General features: G+C 62.3%; 1 protein-coding gene across 2 annotated transcripts in view; it reads left to right on the top strand.

Annotated features, from left to right (window-relative positions):
- The window catches only part of LOC116568875 (SCO-spondin-like), a 54,347-nt gene extending 38,434 nt beyond the window's left edge, over positions 1-15,913 (top strand). The window contains exons 70-103 of one of the 2 annotated variants that reach the window (XM_032304617.1): positions 3-173; positions 433-633; positions 974-1,070; positions 1,180-1,379; positions 1,736-1,902; positions 3,189-3,349; positions 3,533-3,756; positions 3,882-3,923; positions 4,093-4,248; positions 4,733-4,942; positions 5,107-5,274; positions 6,296-6,427; positions 6,514-6,760; positions 7,031-7,183; positions 7,265-7,311; positions 7,500-7,844; positions 8,202-8,375; positions 8,967-9,097; positions 9,326-9,450; positions 9,651-9,697; positions 9,967-10,245; positions 10,386-10,544; positions 10,721-10,837; positions 11,316-11,454; positions 11,597-11,799; positions 11,935-12,062; positions 12,164-12,306; positions 12,418-12,464; positions 13,238-13,455; positions 13,753-13,848; positions 13,979-14,039; positions 14,333-14,463; positions 15,014-15,164; positions 15,750-15,913. In XM_032304617.1, the coding sequence (XP_032160508.1) occupies positions 3-173; positions 433-633; positions 974-1,070; positions 1,180-1,379; positions 1,736-1,902; positions 3,189-3,349; positions 3,533-3,756; positions 3,882-3,923; positions 4,093-4,248; positions 4,733-4,942; positions 5,107-5,274; positions 6,296-6,427; positions 6,514-6,760; positions 7,031-7,183; positions 7,265-7,311; positions 7,500-7,844; positions 8,202-8,375; positions 8,967-9,097; positions 9,326-9,450; positions 9,651-9,697; positions 9,967-10,245; positions 10,386-10,544; positions 10,721-10,837; positions 11,316-11,454; positions 11,597-11,799; positions 11,935-12,062; positions 12,164-12,306; positions 12,418-12,464; positions 13,238-13,455; positions 13,753-13,848; positions 13,979-14,039; positions 14,333-14,463; positions 15,014-15,164; positions 15,750-15,772 (5,093 nt within the window). In that variant the 3' untranslated portion in view covers positions 15,773-15,913. Of the gene's footprint in view, positions 1-2; positions 174-432; positions 634-973; positions 1,071-1,179; positions 1,380-1,735; positions 1,903-3,188; positions 3,350-3,532; positions 3,757-3,881; positions 3,924-4,092; positions 4,249-4,732; positions 4,943-5,106; positions 5,275-6,295; positions 6,428-6,513; positions 6,761-7,030; positions 7,184-7,264; positions 7,312-7,499; positions 7,845-8,201; positions 8,376-8,966; positions 9,098-9,325; positions 9,451-9,650; positions 9,698-9,966; positions 10,246-10,385; positions 10,545-10,713; positions 10,838-11,315; positions 11,455-11,596; positions 11,800-11,934; positions 12,063-12,163; positions 12,307-12,417; positions 12,465-13,237; positions 13,456-13,752; positions 13,849-13,978; positions 14,040-14,332; positions 14,464-15,013; positions 15,165-15,749 lie in introns of those variants that run through there. The other variant, XR_004276772.1, reaches the window with a different exon arrangement.
- The last annotated feature ends 2,914 nt before the right edge of the window (positions 15,914-18,827 follow it).

Below are 18,827 nucleotides of genomic sequence, written 5' to 3'. Positions count from 1 at the left end.
AGCGGATGGAGTCTGGAGCCCATGGGGACCGTGGTCTCCCTGTGACCCGTGCGTGGGGCAGTCCCAGCGAAGTCGGGAGTGTATCTGGCCCCCCACCCCTGAGGGAGGCAGGCCCTGCCCTGGGGGCTACAGGCAGAGTCGCCCCTGCCAGGATAATTCCACACAATGCCCAGGTGAGGGCTTCTGTGGAGGTCTGGGAGGGTCCCTTAGAAGGCTAGGGAGACACTGCCTCTGACCGTTGACCCCAGTATACACCTGCACGTCCTTTCCTTCTTGGGGTGGCCCTCAGATCACTCACCCTGTACTCCTGGGGCCAGGTGGAAGGCCAGAGCAGGTGGGGGGTGTGGCCAGAGGGCTGGCCACCTGCGTGCGGGGCTCCTTCCGGCTGGGCCTCGCTCAGCGTTCACTGTCTTTGCTTCCTTCCTGCCACAGACTGTGGGGGTGGCCAGAGTCTTCTCCCATGCGGGTGGCCCTGTCCCCGCACCTGCCAGGACCTGTCTCCTGGGAGCATGTGCCAGCCAGGTCCGGCGGGCTGTCGGCCCAGCTGCGGGTGCCCCCCCGGCCAGCTGTCGCAGGATGGCCTTTGTGTGCCTTCCGCCCGCTGCCGCTGCCACTACCAGCCTGGAGCCATGGGTCAGTGCTTCCCCTTGTCCTCTCCCAGGGCCCCCCCCCCCACTCCCGAGGCACTGCAGTGCCTGCCTGCCTGCCTGGCCTCTGCCCATGGGGCCCAGCCTGGAGCGGCAGGATGGGGACGGGCCGCCTGTCCCCTGCGATGCTCCGGGCGTTCATCTCCCGGACCTCCAACGGCGTCCCGGGCCTGCCCCAGGTTCGGGCTTCCATCTCCCAGGCCCAGGAGCACCAGGGGCTGAAGAATGATAGGGAGGGAGGTAGAAGGCAGTGGGCTAGGTGGAGGGACTCAGGGTGGGGGGCACCCTGAGCTATCTGGAGTCCCACCCCCCACTCATGCCTTCAGGGATCCCTGAGAACCAGAGCCGGTCAGCAGGGCCTGGGCCCAGCTCCTGGGAGAGGCTGGAACCCGGAGAGGTGGTGACTGGGCCCTGTGACAACTGGTGAGCCCAGGGAAGCAGGGTGGGGCGTAGGCTGCCGAGCTGGGCAGTAGGGCCCTAGCGGGGAGGTGGCCGGGGTCCTGTCTTCTGAAGTCCCCCTCCCTGTCCCCAGCACCTGTATGGAGGGCACCCTGCAGTGCCGGGAGGTGCCTGGCTGCCCTGGTCCTGGGATGTGGGGTTCCTGGGGGCCCTGGGAAGACTGCAGTGTCTCCTGCGGAGGGGGGGAGCAACTCCGCTCCCGGAGATGTGCCCGGCCCCCCTGCCCTGGGCCTGCCCGCCAGAGCCGCACCTGCCACACCCAGGTCTGCCGAGGTGAGCCCCAAACCGGTTCTGCTCTTGACGCTCTGACTTAACTTGGATTCCCATGTTGGTCTTTGACACGGATTCAGGGGTGTCTTTGACCTCTTCATCCCATCCCTGTGGGCTGCCCTCTCCCTGGGGCAAGTGCAGGAGGAAGTAGCCAGATTCAGGGAGGGGAACCTGTAGGAGGGTGTGACACTGGTCCTGAGGGGCACACCCCAGGGAGGCTATCGTGGGCACAACTGGGGAGCCACGGGAGGGTGGGTGCTGGGGTGAGGAAGCAGGTCATGGGGACATGGAGGGGTATAGAAGTAACCGCTCTGGGCAGCGCGGGCCAGAGCTGGGCCCTGACCCAAGTGTTGCCCCAGAGGCAGGCTGCCCGGCCGGACGTCTGTACCGGGAGTGCCCGCCCGGCGAGGGGTGCCCCTTCTCCTGTGCCCACGTCACTCAGCAGGTTGGCTGCTTCTCTGCTGGCTGCGAGGAGGGCTGCCACTGCCCCATGGGCACCTTCCAGCACCGCTTGTCCTGTGTCCAGGTCAGAACCCGCGCAGCGCGGAGCCCAAGGCCCCCCTCCCTCCCCTCCCCTCCACTGCCTTTCCTCCCTCTCACCTGCAGCCGCTCACCCCTGCAGAACCTGTCCTCTGGACAGCACCCCTCTCCCTCACGTGACCCCAGGCGAGTGTTTGGCCTGCGAGGCTCTCTGTAGCCTCAGCTGCCTGGTGGGTCAGGCAGTGGACAGCTGGGGTGACACCGCCGTAGGATGTCGCTGGCTTCCGGAACGGGGCCTGGTCTGGGCTCCTGCTCTTCCGCAGTGGCTCTCCCTGGCGCCCGGCTCCCGCATGGCGTCCAGCATGGAGCCGCCCGTGACTGGCGTGTGGCCGGGTGCTCCCCCTGCTCCCCAGGCCAGTTTCCTGCCACGCCCCATGTGTCCCGCGCCATCGAGGCCGCAGCCAGGAATTGTGGGTCTTGACTGCCCCCTGCGCCACCCCACTGGGGAAGCGTACCCTCAGCTGGACTCTGCCTGGCCCCAGATTCCTGGTCTCCTGCCACGGGGTCCAGACAGCAGGCGGGTGCCCGCTGCGCTCTGCTGAGCTCTCCAGGGGCGTGGGGATTTCGTTCCCAGTCTTTTTTTTTTTTTTTTTTAAGATTTTATTTATTTGACAGAGAGAGATCACAAGTAGGCAGAGAGGCAGGCAGAGAGAGAGAGGAGAGGAAGCAGGCTCCCCGCAGAGCAGAAAGCCCGACGTGGGGCTCGATCCCAGGACGCTGGGATCACGACCTGAGCCAAAGGCAGAGGCTTTAACCCACTGAGCCACCCAGGCGCCCGTCGTTCCCGGTCTTTAATCCTAATCCTGAAGCCAGTGTCCAGTGGCTGCCCCCACCCAGAGTTCCAGAATGCCATGCCCGGAAAGGTCTGAGCAGCCACCTGCTTGACATAGAGCTGATGCTGCCGCGAGAGCCACAGGGAAGGAAAGGGACCCAGTTACCGTAAAGCTGGGAACCAGGTGTCTGATTCCTGGCTGAGGCTCTTTCCACTTCCCTGACCCCTCCAAGTCCCACCCCGTAAGGGCCTCTGCTGACCCTGCTTGGGTCCTAGCTAAGTGCTGTTTGCAGGAAAGCCGCTGGCTGTCTCGGGCCAAGCTTACGGCGACGAGTCTCTCACGTTCATGCCCCCAACTCAGAGAGCCCCACTTGCTCTTCCGGGGACCCCCCAGCCTCCCATGCACCTCCTCCCCACCTCCCTTCGCAGCAGTGCCCAGGTGCAGGGAGCCACCCTGGGCCTGTGCAATGGCCACTTCCCCTCTGCTCCCACCCTGACAGGAGTGCCCCTGCGTGCTCACCGCGGCGCTGCTACAGGAGCTGGGAACGGCTGGTGCTGACCCTGCGGCTCGGCCCCCCATTCTGGGAGAGGGCGGTCAGACCCTTGGGCCTGGGGATGAGTTGGGCTCAGGCCAGAGCCTTCGTATGGGCTGCAGGAACTGGTAAGGGGGTGGTGAGAGTGGGGGACATTTGGAGCCCAGGGAGGGGGAGGCACTGGCTGCCCTGCCCCTGCCCAGCCAGACCGACCATGGCTGTCTCTTCACTCTTCGGGGTGGAGACCCTTGCCCACCCCGCTCTCCCAGGGTCTGTCCTGCCCGGCCCCTCACCCCCATGTCTTTCCGCAGCTCCTGTGTGCATGGGAGGCTGTCTTGCTCCATGGCGGACTGCTCCAAGGCTAGTGATCACTTTGGTCCTTGGGGGCCATGGGGCCCATGCTCCCGCTCTTGTGGTGGGCTGGGCACCCGAACCCGCAGCCGCCAGTGTGCGCAGCCCTCCCCCGCTCCAGGCAGCCAGGGCTGCGGAGGGCCCCTCCAGGACCTCAAGTACTGCCCCAGCCCGGACTGCCCAGGTGAGGGAAGCAGGAAGGGCTAGTCTGGCTGTGCTCGGGGCCTGGACGGTTCATGGGAGACCCAGCGGAGGGAAGGACTGAATCAGGTAGTGGTGGGTTTAGAACTCGGCTTTTCTTTGGCACAGGGGCTGGAGGGTCCACAGTGGAGCCAGTGACAAGTCTTCCAGGTAGCCCAGACTCCATGGGTCCCAGCCCCAGGCTGCCCGTACCGCTCACACACGGCCGCCTTTTGGGAAAACAAGCCCAGAGCCCCCTCCCTCCCCAGCCCTGCTTTCTGGGAGGCCAGGAGCCCAGGGCTGACTCAACAGGAGATGCCTCTCCCTCCTCTCCCTGTAGGCGGCTGGGGCCCGTGGTCCCCGTGGTCCCCTTGCTCTCACACCTGCACAGACCCCACCCACCCTGCTTGGCGCAGCCGCACTCGCCTCTGCCTGGCAAACTGCACCAGCGGGGACCCTTCCCAGGAGCGCCCTTGCAACCTGCCCTCCTGCACAGGTGTGCCTTCCAGCCTTGAGCTCTGACCCTGACCCATGTCGGATCCCCCGCCGTGCCCTCTAAGCCCAGCATCCTCCCTCTGGCAGCTCATTCTGACCCCCAAGCCATGTCCAACCTTCCAACCCCAACATCTCATAGCCTTGGAGCAAATACCGATTTCTCAGCCTGAGGTCGAGTCAGGAGTCCATGTGTGACTCTGGACCCGGGGTGCTCTGAACCAGCCCATGCAGCTGATGGGGAGCCCTGCCCACACGGGCCAGTCCTCCCCCGCCCCCCAGCATCCTGGTGAGTCTGGGACCGAGGCCCCCTGAATCCTAGTTGCCAAACCCCCACAGCAGCCAGTATCAGATCCGAAACAGGACCCCGAAGGTCTGGAGGAGGGCCCGGTGGCCTGGGTGATGCGGGGGTCTGCACTCGGGCTGAGGCGGGGGAGTCAAGGCTGGCTCCAGCTCTTCCTTCCGTCCTGTCCTGTCCCCGCCCGCAGAGCTGCCCCCATGCTCCAGCCCTGGCTGTGTGGCTGGAAACTGTTCCTGGACCGCCTGGGCCCCATGGGAACCTTGCTCCCGAAGCTGCGGGGTGGGCCAGCAGCGCCGCCTGCGGGCCTACCGTCCCCCGGGGCCCGGCGGGCACTGGTGCCCCGACATCCTCACTGCTTACCAGGAACGCCGCTTCTGCAACCTGCGGGCTTGCCCGGGTGAGGAGGGCTGCTGGGGACCAGTGTGTGCCCTTCCCGGGCCCCTCCCTGTGGCGCTTCTGTCTTAGCGCAGGACCCTGTCCTGGTCTTCTGGTACATGGTGGTGGTGGGGGCACCTGTGCCTGAGCCAGATCTCTCATGTGGCCTTTCTCTCTGCCATGCAGTGCCTGGAGGCTGGTCACGCTGGAGTCCCTGGTCCTGGTGTGACCGGAGCTGTGGAGGGGGCCGATCCCTGAGGAGCCGCAGCTGCTCCAGCCCCCCACCCAAGAATGGGGGTGCCCCCTGTGTTGGAGAGAGGCACCACGCTCGGCTCTGCAATCCCTTGCCCTGTGGTACGGCTGTGGGGACATGGCATCCCTGGTGGCCTTTGCGCTCTGCACAGCTCTTCCCATCCCAACCCTAATTCAACTCCCACCACACCTCGTGATGGAGACACTCAGTGACCAGCTGAGGGTCACTCAGGGCCCCGCAGGGGTAGATGGCAGGAGGCGGCGCTAGGAGGGAGCTCGCTGTGGCGGAGGCAGAGCTGCTAGGATCCATGCCCCTGCCTGCCTCCGCCCTGCACTAGAACTCGTTCTCCCAGTTTTGCCCACCCTCCAGCTCCCGAAGGATCGCCCAGCCCCACACCCAGCCCCAGCCGGTGGAGATTTCCAGAGGATTTGAGGGTTATAGTGAGGAACGCGCCTGCTCCTGGCGTGTGGGCGGAGCCAGACATGCCCCGCCCAGCTTCAGTTCCTTATTGGTCTTTCTTTCTTTCTTTGCTTCTTTTTTTTTAAGAGAGATTTTTTTTTTAAGATTTTATTTATTTATTTGACAGACAGAGATCACAAGTAGGCAGAGAGGCAGGCAGAGAGAGAGGAAGGGAAGCAGGCTCCCTGCTGAGCAGAGAGCCCGAGGTGGGGCTCGATTCCAGGACCTTGAGATCATGACCTGAGCCGAAGGCAGAGGCTTTAACCCACTGAGCCACCCAGGCGCCCCCTTATTGGTCTTTCTGAGCTCCCCGACCCCATGGACCTTGGTTACTCTAAGACCTTCCGCTCTCCTGTCCCCTCCAGCCGGACATGTAGGTGAACATGTTCTTAGATGCACAAATTCAGTCCAGCTCAGACACTTACTGGGTTCTAGGCTGGGTGCTAGGACCCCCAGGTAGGTAGAAGGACTCCCTGTCTTGCAGAACATCCCAATCCCAGGGGTCTCCCCAAGGCCCCATGTTTCCATGGTCACCAACATGGGGAGAAGGATGAGAGTATAGCTTCGTGGAGGTTAAGAGTGGTTCCCCGGCAGGCAGGCGGAGGGCTTCTGAGCCCCGGCGCAAATGAGCCCTTTTGACTCTGGTCCTTCCCCTCTGCTTAGAGGAGGGCTGCCCAGCAGGCATGAAGATGGTCAGCTGTGCCAACCGCTGCCCCCGCCGCTGCTCAGATCTCCAGGAGGGGCTCGCGTGTCAAGACGGCCAGGCCTGCCAGCCGGGCTGCCGCTGCTCTGACGGTAGGGGGGGGCGGCCCCACGGTGCGGTAGGAAGGCAGGTGGGACCCGGGTGCCGGCACAGCTCTGGAGGGCTGCCTCCCCCACAGGCTTCCTGGAGCAGGACGGTGGCTGTGTGCCGATTGGGCACTGTGAGTGCACAGATGCCCAGGGCCAGAGCTGGGCCCCGGGCAGCCGGCACCAGGAGGCCTGCGGCACCTGCACCTGCCACGCGGGGCGGCTCTCCTGCACGGCTCAGCCCTGCCCGCCACCTGCGCACTGCTCCTGGAGCCGCTGGTCAGCCTGGAGTCCCTGCAGCCGCTCGTGCGGGCCTGAGGGGCAGCAGAGCCGCTTCCGGTATGGGGCTGGGCTAGGCTAGTGTCACCTCCCCCAGCCCCAGTCTCCCATGGCCTGGACTCAGTCTCCCTCTCTGATACAGAGCTCCTGGATCCCGCCCCCCACCCCGGTGGCACATCCTCTGTGCCCTGGCCCCAGATTTTGTCCCTGGTTATCCTTGCTTTCTTTAGCCACCCCAGGTTTGTGTGTCACGTGTGTCACCAGGAGACGGAGGAGTAGTGAAGGCCCCGGGGGCCACCTCTCAGCTTCTCTGCCCTGGGCCCCACCCAGGTCCTCCACATCGGGCTCATGGGCCCCGGAGTGTCGGGAGGAGCAGTCCCAGAGCCAGCCCTGCCCTCAGCCCCCGTGCCCGCCCCTGTGCCGGCACGGTGCCCGCCTCCACACCCTGGGGGACAGCTGGCTGCAGGGCGAATGCCGACAGTGGTAAGCCTGGGGCGGGAGCGGGGGGGGTCTGTCAGGTCCTGCTGGGGGACAGCAGACCTGAGTCCAGCTCCCTCCCCTCAGCTCCTGCACCCCGGAGGGCATCATATGTGAAGACGTGGAGTGTGCAGGTTTGGGGTTTCATCCCAGTCCCCCCTCCCCCAGCCTCAGGCAGCCATTTGCTTGCTCCCTGTCACATTTCCCTCCCAGGAGGGAAGGAAGGGAGGTGCTGCCACTCCCTCTGCCATGAAGGGCCCAACCGTCCCTCGGGACCTCTGCTCCTTCCGGCTTCTCTAACCTCACCTGTGCCCTCCCACAGTACCCGGGGCCTGGACGCTCTGGTCCCCCTGGTCTGAATGTCCTGTCTCCTGTGGAGGTGGAAACCAGGTTCGTACCCGGGTCTGCACGGGCTCGACCCCCAGCCACAGGGGGACCCCCTGCGTGGGCCCTGACACCCAGATGCAGCGCTGTGGTTGGCAGCCTTGCCTGGGGCTGCTGGAGGCTTGCTCCTGGGGCCCGTGGGGGCCCTGTTCCCGCAGCTGCGGCCCAGGCCTGGCCTCCCGCTCTGGGTCCTGCCCCTGCCCGCTGGCCGAAGCTGACCACACTTGCAATGGCACATTCCTGCACCTGGACACCCAGGCCTGCTACCCGGGGCCCTGCCTGGGTGAGTGTGCACTGGGCAGCAAAAGCCCCCTGCCCTGATTTCCTGCCTCGGGAAAATTCAGGGAGTAACGTGGCTCCCCAAAGCCCAGATCCCCCCCCCCCAAACACGGAGCTATCTCCCCAGTGCTTTGTCTGGCTCTTTCCTCTTCTCACCATCTCTCCCTCTGAGCTCACTGGGATGTGCCCCTGGGTGACAGGGCACACAGCGGACTAGGACTTGTCTGAATTCCTGGCTCCCTTTTGCCCTTTTCCTGTGCAGGGTGTTGGCTGGGACGGGGATGAGAGTGGAGGGGAGGGGAGGGGAGGGAGGGGAGAGGCTGGAGGAGCCTGGCCAGCTCCCCCCCACCTTGGTCCCTAGAGGAATGCGTCTGGAGCAGCTGGAGCAGCTGGACGCGGTGCTCTTGCCAGGTGCTGGTCCAGCAGCGCTACCGGCACCAGGGCCCGGCGCCTGGAGCGGGCTGGGCCGGGGAGGGCTCTGCCTGCACACAACTGGACGGCCACTTTCGGCCCTGCCCCACTGCCAACTGCTCAGGTGAGGCTCCCCGGGAGCGAGAAGCCAGACAGCTGAGCCCTGGCAGGGCCTCCTGGCTCCTCTCCATGCCCCCAGGCCCGCAGAGCAGGTGTCCTTGCTCGCCCAGACCCCTGCCCTCCGCAGCCCGGTTACTCGTCCGCCTCACCCTCCGCTCCTCTCGCGTCCCGCTGCTCCTCTCCCCGCCTGGCTCTGCTGTGATTTCCCCCACTTGGGAGCTACAGGCTTTGTCCCCTTGGACCTGCACCCGGGGCACAGACCTGCCCACGTCCTGTGGTAGCCACCGTCCTGCCTCCCATCCGCCCACCCTGCGAGCGTCCGGCCGGCCCCTTGCTCCCGAAGGCCCCATCCTCCACGCAGCCACCTGGCTCTCAGAGCCCCAACCGTCATGACCCTCCCTAGAGGCCACCCTGGGGGCCGAGTGGGCGCTTGATGGGGTGACACCAGACAGTCCTTAGGGCAGTACGGGGGCAGGCTTGCACTCCTACAGGGAGACCCCCAGAGGCCCCCGAGGGGATCGTGTACTCTGTGCTCTGGGCTTGGGCGGTGGATGGCGTCTCCAGACGGCCCCCCATCAGCTCTGTTCCCCGACAGGAGACAGCTGCACCCCTCCCTTTGAGTTCCAGGCCTGTGGCTCCCCCTGCACCGGGCTCTGCACCACACATCTGAGCCATCGGCTCTGCCAGGACCTACCGCCCTGCCAGCCTGGCTGCTACTGCCCTGAGGTGAGGGGTGGAGCTGGGGGGCGCCCCAGGAGAAGGGGGAGCCTGCCGCACTCGTCCCCTTGGCACGATGCCTCTGAGGAGTCCCTCCCTTCTGCCTCGTAGCCACTTGCCCACCCATTTGCCGGCAGATCATGGCGTGCACCAGCCGTGAGCAGACACGGTATGGCGCTAGGGGAGGTAGAGATGGCTGCCATGCAGCCCCATCGCCGTGTCCCCTTCTGCTGTCAGGGGCTGCTGGAGCAGGACGGGGGCTGCATTCCCCCAGAGCAGTGTAGCTGCCTGTATCTCGCAGGGGAAGGAGCCAGGCTGACCCTGGCCCCTGGGGACCGCCTGCGCCTGGGCTGCAAGGAGTGGTGAGCTAGGGGGCAGGGAGGCGGCTTCAGAGGGCTGGGGTCAGGGAATGGAGGCGAGCAGGAGGCCCCACAGGGAAATCCCCCAGGGCCCAGGTCCAACCCTAATCTCATCGGGCTCGGGTCACCTCCCACCAGCCCCCCACCCCCTGCTCTGGGCTGAGTCTTGCATCGCCAGACTGACCTGAGCTCCCCTCCCGCAGTGAGTGCCAGCGCGGGGAGCTGCAGTGCACCAGCCAGGGCTGTCACGGTAACGCTCGCTGCACTTGGGAGACCAGCTGTCCCCAGTTGCTGGGACTGGCAGGGGGTTCCCGAGTCTGGAAATCTAAGTACTAGGACCCGGACAGTCCCAGGCAAACCAGGACTGTGGGCCCCCCACCCTAGCTCTGCAACCTGCTACAGCCTTTCCCATTTCCAGCCCTCCCTGTTCATAACTCGGGCTCCTCCCTTCCCATCCACTGGGGTCTGTGGTCTGGGGTCGGGACCCTGGGAACCGTGCCCACTCGCTGCCCTTCCTAGGTCTTCTGCCTCTGAGTGGGTGGTCCGAGTGGTCACCCTGTGGGCCCTGCCTGCCTGCTGGCCTGCTGGCCCCTGCCTCCAGGACTGCCCTAGAGGAGCGCTGGTCTCAGCACCCAGCTGGCCCCTCCCCGACCTTGGCCCCCTGGCTGGCTTCGGAGCAGCACCGCCATCGCCTGTGTCTGGACCCTGAGACAGGGAGGCCATGGGCTGGGGACCCAGAGCTCTGCACCGCACCACTCAGCCAGCAACGCCTCTGCCCGGACCCTAGGGCCTGCCATGGTAATGAGGAGCAGCAAAGACCAACAGGGCAAGAGGGAGCCTGAAATGAGAGTAGGGCTGGGCCATGCTGTTTATTGGGCTGGAAGCAAGAGGCAGAGGGCAGGTGGGCCATGGTTCTGACTTCCATTTTATCTCCCCAGACTTATGCCAGTGGAGTCCTTGGGGGCCCTGGAGCGCCTGCCAGGTGCCCTGCAGTGGGGGATTCCGACTGCGCTGGAGAGAGGCAGGGGGCCCCCCTGGAGGGGGCTGCCGGGGGCCATGGGCTCAGACTGAGAGCTGCAATGTGGGGCCCTGCCCAGGTAACCCCCGTGACGGCATTTGGGGGAGGGGCTGGGGGCTGTGCGGTACAAGATAGCTCTGGCGGGGGCCGGGGTAGTGCTGCCTCTGCTCCTGGAGGCATGTGGGGGAGGGCAAGGGGCTGTCCTGGGGCCCGAGCATTGGCCCCCAACACAGACATTTACCTTCCGGCCCTCAGGGGAGAGCTGCGAAGCCCGGGACACCGTGCCCACCCTTGACTGTGCCAACCGGTGTCCCAGAAGCTGTGCTGACCTCTGGGACCGCGTGCAGTGTCTGCAGGGACCGTGCCGCCCAGGTGGCCAGGCTGTGCTAGCAACCCATCCTGGGGCCCCTAGGGCCCCTGACCAGGGCAGCCCGCTTTGCTGCCTTCCTGCGGCCAGAGAGCAGGAGACCTGTGGGCGGGTGTGCTCATATACCGGATCGTGGGTTATAGGGCAGGAAAGTGGATCCTTGGGTTGCTTTCAGCAAGTGAGTCAGGCTCTCGCATGGAGCGAGCCTCAGCCAAGCCGGGCTGTGTCCGTGAGGACACTCTCAGACAGCCTCAGGGCTTCCTGGGGTAGCGCCCACACAGGGCGGGCTAGAGCAACCCCTTCCTGTGCTCCCGCAGTGGAAACAGTGTGGAGAACAGGTCAAGTGGGGACTGGGGTGTGGGGGAGGGTGCTCCATCATCAGTCTGACTCTTTGGACTCCCAACTGGCTGCCGGAGGGAACCAGGGATCCTTCGTGTGCCTGCTGGAGCCGGATTGTGCTTGTCTTCCCCACCCCCACCCCAGGCTGCCGCTGCCCTCCTGGCCAGCTGATCCAGGATGGGCTCTGTGTGCCCATCTCCTCCTGCCGCTGTGGCCTTCCCAGCCCCAATGCCTCATGGGTGGTGGCCCCCGGCGAGGTGGCACAGCTGGGTTGCAATAACTGGTATGGTTGCCTGCTGGTGGCTGGGGTGGGGGGGTGCTAGGGAGCTGCGGGTGGGAGGCTTGGGGCAGGTCAGGGTTATGGGCATTCCTGGGAAACAAAGACTCTGTTTTCCTTGACTCATGCCCTTGACTCCTGTCCACAGCACCTGTCTCAATGGGTCCCTGATGTGCCCACACCGCGAGTGCCCAGTCCTTGGGCCATGGTCATCCTGGAGCAGCTGCTCTGCTCCCTGCGGTGGGGGCACCATGGAGCGGCATAGGAGCTGCGAGGAGGGACCTGCGGGGGAGCCATGCGAGGCCCAGGACACAGAGCAAAGGCGGGGATGTAACCCGCAGCCCTGCCCTGGTGAGCGCCTGGATGGTGGGTACCTGCCCTTCCCTCTGGGGTGGCTGAGCTAGGCCCCCTGGTCCCGTCTGGGGGCCAGTGGTGAGGCAGTCCCTTCCCCAGGACTCCATCCCCTGTCTGTGCTCCCCACCCCAGACTGCCCACCTGGCCAGGTGCTCAGAGCCTGTGCCACCACGTGCCCGCGCCTCTGCTCACATCTGCAACCTGGTGCCCCCTGTGCGCAGGAACCCTGCCAGCTAGGCTGCGGCTGCCCTGGACAGCAGGTACGTCTGGGTGCCATGTCCCCAGTCCTGTCGTGTGGAGCCAGCAGGTGGGGGAGGAGGAGAAGTGGGTCTGAGTCTAACTGCAGCCTGCGCTGCCCCAGCTGTTGCACAACGGCACATGTGTACCGCCCGCTGCGTGCCCCTGCACCCAGATGTCTCTGCCATGGGGCCTGACCTTACCCCTTGAGGAGCAGGCCCGGGAGCTTCCCCCAGGGACTGTGCTGGCCTGGAACTGCACCCGCTGGTGAGGGCAAGGGGGGACGAGGGTGGGGAGGGGTGGAGGGCAGGGCTGCTGAGAACGGGGGTGGGAAGCAGGACCTGGGAGGTATCCAAACCCAAGCTTCCGTCTTCCCAGTATCTGCCGAGATGGAGCCTTCAACTGCTCTCCAGCTGACTGTCACGGTGAGATGTGGCTGTCCAGGCCCCTGCCGTCCTTCCAAAGCCAGGGGTGGGTGGTTGCCCTGCTGAGGGCAGAGGCAATGCTGTCTCTTTCAAGAAGCCCCTTCCCTGTTCTGTCCACGTGGTGTGGGCGGCATTCCTGTGCGAGCACAGAGCAGGGCTGTGAGCAATGCAGGAGGCGAAGGCTTCCTTTCCTGCAGAGGTAGCAAAGGTTGAGACGGTGAGCTAAAATAGGACTCTTGCCTGGCAGTCCCCATTGCGCCAGTCCCCTTGGGGTCTGCCCTGTGCTGTTTTGCCCCCATCTGGTCACAGTCAACAGGCTTTGCTAAGGGCTCATCTGAGCCCAGCCTTGTCCCAGTGCGCTCTGTGTGGTTTCAGAGACACACAGGAAAGGTGAGCCTTGAGCACTCAAGCCTGGCTGCTGAGGGCAGACTCACCCACCAGAACAGAGACAGGAGACTGTTTCTGGCCCACTGACAAGCAGGCTGCACCCACAGGATGGGGACTCGGTGCCCAAAGAAGAGAGGTCAAGGTGGGCAGGACTAGTCAGGGATGGCTTCCTGGAGAAGGCAGCATGCGGGTTCGGCCCTGCTGGTATTTGAAAAGGCAGATAAGGGCAGTGTGTGGAGGCCTGGAAGTGCAGAAGCTGCTGGAGCCGAGTGGGCAGCACTAGAGGAGGGAGGAGGGACTCTAGGGGTGCCTGGTGTGTGGGGGGGAATCAAGCCTGGACCCAGGGCTGACCTGAGTGGTGGGGTGGGTGGGGTCTTCCCTGGCAGAGTGCCCTTCTGGAGAAATGTGGCAGCAGGTGCCTCCTGGGGAGCTGGGGCCATGTGAACAGACGTGCCAGGAGCCCAACGCCACAGAGACTTGGGGCACCTGCCGCATGGGGCAGGCCCCGGGGTGCGTGTGCCGGCACGGGCACTTGCGTAGCCACGCGGGCCACTGCGTGCCCCCGGACCGCTGCGAGTGCTGGCGCCATGGGCATCCCCACCCGGTGAGACACCACAGCCCCCTTGTGCCATCCAGCCCTCCCCCACCCAGGCCTCCCTCCTGTCCGAGGGCTCCTCCCCCTACATCAGATCCTGCAGCAGCCAGCTGCTGGGCCATTGGCCACGGACCATCCCGCTGGGGCAGTCTCTGGGCTCCATCGGCCCACCTCCCTCCTGAAACTCCTGTTGCTGACTCCCGTCTCTGGCAGCTGGCTTCAGGGAGGGGGGAGTAGTGTAGAAAAGTCTCACCAGCAGAGAGATGGAGCTGAAGATGGAGAGGAGGCTCTCCCCTGTCTCCGCAGCCTGGATCCGAATGGCAGGAAGCCTGTGAGAGCTGCCGCTGCCTCCACGGGAGGAGTGTCTGCACCCAGCACTGCCCCCCCCTCACCTGTGCCCAGGTACCCACCAGCAGCCCGCTGCCTTCGCAGAGCGGCTCCCTGGGTTCCTTCCTGGGTCGCTCCCCAGAGGCGGGTCTTAGGGGGTCCTGGGGCCATCTCCTGAGGAGGCTGGGGACCACTCCTTCTGCAGGGTGAGGTGACCGTGCAGGAACCAGGGAGCTGCTGTCCCACTTGCCGCCAAGAGACTCTGGGTATGTGGGGGACCTGGGGTACTTCCCGCGGTGCCTCTCCCTGCTCTGGGCCCTTCTCCCAAACTTACCCCATGCCCACCCTAGGAGGACCGCCTTCCTCAGTGCTGCCTGCCACGGGGATCTGCGGAGCGGAGACCCCCAGGGCTGCCTCATGGTCCCTGGCCACCCTTGCCCCAACAGCCACAGATAGCCCTCAGGTCCACATGCTCTGTCCCCTCCACACAGAGTCCCCTCTGTTGGCCTTCACTCTGTGCCCTGCCCCCACCTCCTGCACTCCCTCCCTGCCCCCACAGAGGAGCAATCAGCCTCCTGCAGGCATCTCACCGAGCTGCGCAACCTCACCAAGGGCCCCTGCCACCTGGACCAGGTAGAAGTGAGCTACTGCAGTGGGCACTGCCCATCCAGCACCAACGTCATGCCTGAGGTGCGCCCCTGAGGGCCTCCCACGGTGGGCCTTGGCCTGGGCAAATCCGGGGGACAGCAGGGACCCGGTCAATCTCAAGAGGATGCGGTCAGAGCCAGGGCTGAGTTCACCACCATGGTGGCCTCCACCTGCTGCTTGGCCCTGTGACCCTCCCCTGGGGTTGGGCTCCCCCCCCTCCACTGCAGGGCTCCACCCCTGCCAGGGGCCTCTTCTCCTGCTGTGGGCCCACCAGGACACGAACAGGAAAGGCATACATTAGGGGCTAAGTTAGGCTCTGAAATCACAGCCCAGCCAGACCGGGGACCTACAGCCTCGTCCCAGGCATTCCTGGCAAGGCGTTATGAGCACGTCCCAGAAGACGGACAGAGCTTTGCCCTGCACTTGCTCTCCTCGGACCCAAAAGGCCCACCCCTGCACCTCCCCGACTTGGCTGCCCTGCTGGGCGCGGAGTGCTGGGATCCGCCCGCTGGGAAAGGCCGCAAGAGGGAAGGCAGGTGTTTTGGGCAAACGAGTTTGGCCCCGACCTAGCTCAGCCACGCCCCCCCCGCAGGAGCCGTACCTGCTGAGCCAGTGCGGATGCTGCAGCTACAGCCTGGACCCCGAGAGCCCCGTGCGGGTCCTGACCCTGCGCTGTCCCGGCGGCCGCACGGAGCCCGTGGTGCTGCCCGCCATCCGCAGCTGCCAGTGCAGCGCCTGCCTCGGTGGGTCTGGGCGGGACCCGGCTGGGGCGGGGGCGGGGGCTGGGGTGCTCCTGGGGGCGGGGCCGGGGCGGGGCTTCCGAATGGCGACCCGTTTCCCAGCTTGCAGGCCCCCGCGGGATTCCTCCTTCTTGACCCCTTCTGACGCGCTTCCTTCCCCTTCTCGGCTCTCTCGCTGGGTTCTTCTGCAATCGTACGCACGCTTGGGGGTTTGGAGTCCGTCAGGGCGGCCTCTTAGCAGCCCGTCTCTTCCTTCCTTGCCGAGCGTCGGTGACCTTGGTCTCACCGCCTGGCTGACATCGTGCACAGGCTTGTTGGGAGGGTTTGGTGAGAGCGCAGGTGTGAGAGGTGCCTGGTTCTCGTTAGGTGCCCGAGGCCGCACTGGGCCCGGTGCGAGAAACAGGTGCAGGGCCAGTGATACGGCCGCGGGGGAGGGCAGAGCAAGAGCTGGCCTTTCCCCGGCCTTCGTCCCTGCGGGTCTTCCTCTCCGGCCAGTTTGCGCCCCTGCCCTCCCTCTTGCCGCATCCCTTCAGGGCCTCCTAACCACTGTCTCATTGCTAGTGCCTGTCCCCCTCATCTGTCCTCCAGGAGGGGATTTCTCAAAGCACTGAGGATTCCGCTGTTCAAGGCCGCCTCCACCCTTCATGCCATCACAGGGCTCAGAGGCACTGAACCCCTCCTCCTCTTGTACCGACCCTCCCACTCCTTGCCCTGGTACCAGCATTTTCCAAAGAAAGTGACATTGGCAGCAAGTCTGTGTGTAGAGTCTGCTTCTGGGGACCGGGGGGAGGGGGTAGGGAGGGCGGGGTAGGGGATAGGGGGGCAGGGTGCGTCTGAGCCCTGTTCTCCACCAGCCTGAGGACTGTCTCCAGGAGGCTTGTTAGTCTGCCCTGCTGGTGAACTTGGGTGAGTCACTTCCCATGCATATGCCTCTGTTCGCACATCAGCAGGTTGCACACAAAGTCTGAAGTTCTCTGGTGCATGGCTTCATCGGACCAGTTCTGCCCCACTCTCTCCTGCGTCCAACTGCCATTCCCCCCATCCAGAGAGGACTTCAGCTCGTGGGGCCATAGTTTTTGTTGCAGACACTGTGTCCGTGTGGATGATGCATTCAGCTCTCACCCCCTTACGTCCAGTGACCTTTCCCTTCACTCCACAACTCTGCCCTTTTCAAACGCTTCCACGTATTTACTTACGGATCGGGATTTCTGTCCTTCCAGCCTGTTTGCTCGGGCACCCCACACTGTCCTTTATTCCAAATTCACTGAGCCCACCAGGGCCTCACTTTTGAGTAGCTCCCTCCTGTCTCCCCTTAGGAGTCATGGTCTGCGTGGTGATTCTCAGCATCCACTGCTCATTGGAACCACCAGAGTGGCTTTTGAAACCCTGCCAAGGCCCAGACCCCATCCTGAACCCATTAAATCAGATTCTTTGGAAACCTCGTGGGTAATTCCACATGCCCCTAACTGGAACTGAGAACCACTTTTCTATCATTACGAATCACTCCAGGGAAAGTCCCATGAAATCCCTGTTTTCTAACCCCATTCATACTCCCCTGGCAACATTCCAACCCAGGTATCTGCCCAAGTTTCTGCTTCTAGACAGAATTTTGCAGATAGACTGTTCTTACCTTGTATTTGTGATCACAAACCTCAAACAGGCCTTTAATTCAACTTGACCATCATACCTCTTCTGTTTCCCCATAAACTCTGCTTCCTGTTCTCTGCAATGACAATGCATGCCTTCTCTTTCCCACCTCCCCTCCGTTTTCATGAGATGACCTTGTCCCACAGAGATGTCATCAGGTGGGAAAATCTATAGCAAATCTACGAACCAAACCGACAACCATTCTGTCTTCTCTTTCTTCCCTTGTGATGTCATCTAGAAGTATCCCTACTCCTGGAAAGGCCCTTGGTACTGTGGTCCTGGATCCTCTTGGTCTTGGGTCCTTGCATTGCCAGCCCCACCCCCCCAACCACTGGGCTTAACCATCAGTTCCCTTCCCATCAACAGCAGAAAGAAGCTCTCATGTCTCACATCTTAGTCTCCTCTTTCGACCCATTTCCCTCCAGACTGCCCCATCTTTCTGTACCTTTCATGCAGAAACTCATTTTCCAGCCCAAGCTGTCTCAACCACCTCACCTCCAATGTTTAAATCCCAAAGCAAGAATTTATTATAAGGAGACAGGGATAACTCAGGGCAGAAACGCAGCTCTCCAAGGTATGTACACAGATGGATAGCTACGGCTGCACTGGGAGCTAGAGATCTCACCTTTCTAGAAAAGGTATTCTCCTTGACCCCTGCCGAGTTTAGCACTATTCAACCCTGGCTGGAAAAGCAGAATTCCATAGTGTAATGGAAAATGGTTACTCAGACCTGCTCAGGGTTGGTAATCCAAATATGCAATGATCAGTGGGGCAATAAAGTATTAATAAAAAATTAAAATATAAACTATATTTGCTTGATTTTTTATTTAAAACTGAGCTGTGACTTAAAACACACACATGTAAAAATTACACAAAACATTTTTATATTTAATTTAACCAACACTGTTATAATAATCACTTCCTTACTTTCTGTTACTTTCTCTCTGCGTATATATAAAGGGAGGGCCAACAGGGGGTTTTCTGGAGTGCTAGGAATTTTCTGTATCTGATCTCAGTGGTGACTACCTGTTACCCATGTAAAAACACATCAAGTTAAACACTTAAGGTTTCTGCACTTTATTATTTGTACTATGATTATTATATATATTACACCCATATTGTTTAGAAACTAAACAATATGTTGTTATAATCATGTCATGTAATTGTATGTCTGTAACCAGGGCACAGGGGTGCAAGAGGCATCTCGCTCTGGGGGTCCCCAACAGACCAGGTTAGCCACTCACCGCAGACAAAATCCAAAAACAAAGAGATGAGCAGAAGTGAAAAGAGAAAGCAATTTATTTCAGTGAGGCCAACACTGGGAAGACAGCAGACTAATGGCTCAAAGACTGTCTCCAAAATGCTGGAAACACTTCTAAGTTTATAGAAAGCGAAAGTGGGACAAACGTTGGTGGGTACAAGCAAGTGGGATGGAAAGGTCTGGTCGATCGGCGTGTTGAGGTCAGTCATGTGGGGTCTTGCTGGCTCAGGGTAGTCATTACTGGTCGAGGGAATAATTGTGGTTCCCATCACAGAATTCTTTGCCTGAGTTAAGACATGGGCTGGAAAGAACTGAATCGGTTAGAAAGGACAGACTGAAGTCAAAATGGCGACAGGTGAAGTCTTCTTTCATGTCTTTAAAGGAAGATGAGAGAAGAAAGGAAAGCAAGTGTATTTTTGTAGTTTGGTCTTCTTTCTTCCCTCCTTAAATTCACCCTCTGCTCTGCAGTAGGACTGATCCAACTAAAGTGCAAATTTGCCCACATTATTCACGGCCTAAAGCTCATTTCAGATTGAGGGAGCATACACTGCCTTCCACATCCAGCCCCCAAGTATGTCTCCAGTGACATTTTCATAATTTCCTGTCTTACACCATCCCTGCACACGCCATTTGCTTGGCTGTCTGGCTTTGCTTATGCTATTTCTTATGGCCAGTGGACCTCTTTGCAACATCTTTCTCCCCATTCTGTCTTAGTTAGCTCGGCTACCATAACAAAATACCACAGACCAGGTGATTTA

The sequence above is a fragment of the Mustela erminea genome, chromosome 11 (assembly GCF_009829155.1).
Source record: "Mustela erminea isolate mMusErm1 chromosome 11, mMusErm1.Pri, whole genome shotgun sequence".
NCBI classification, from domain to species: Eukaryota; Metazoa; Chordata; class Mammalia; order Carnivora; family Mustelidae; genus Mustela; species Mustela erminea.
This window is presented reverse-complemented; position numbering and strand designations above follow the sequence as displayed.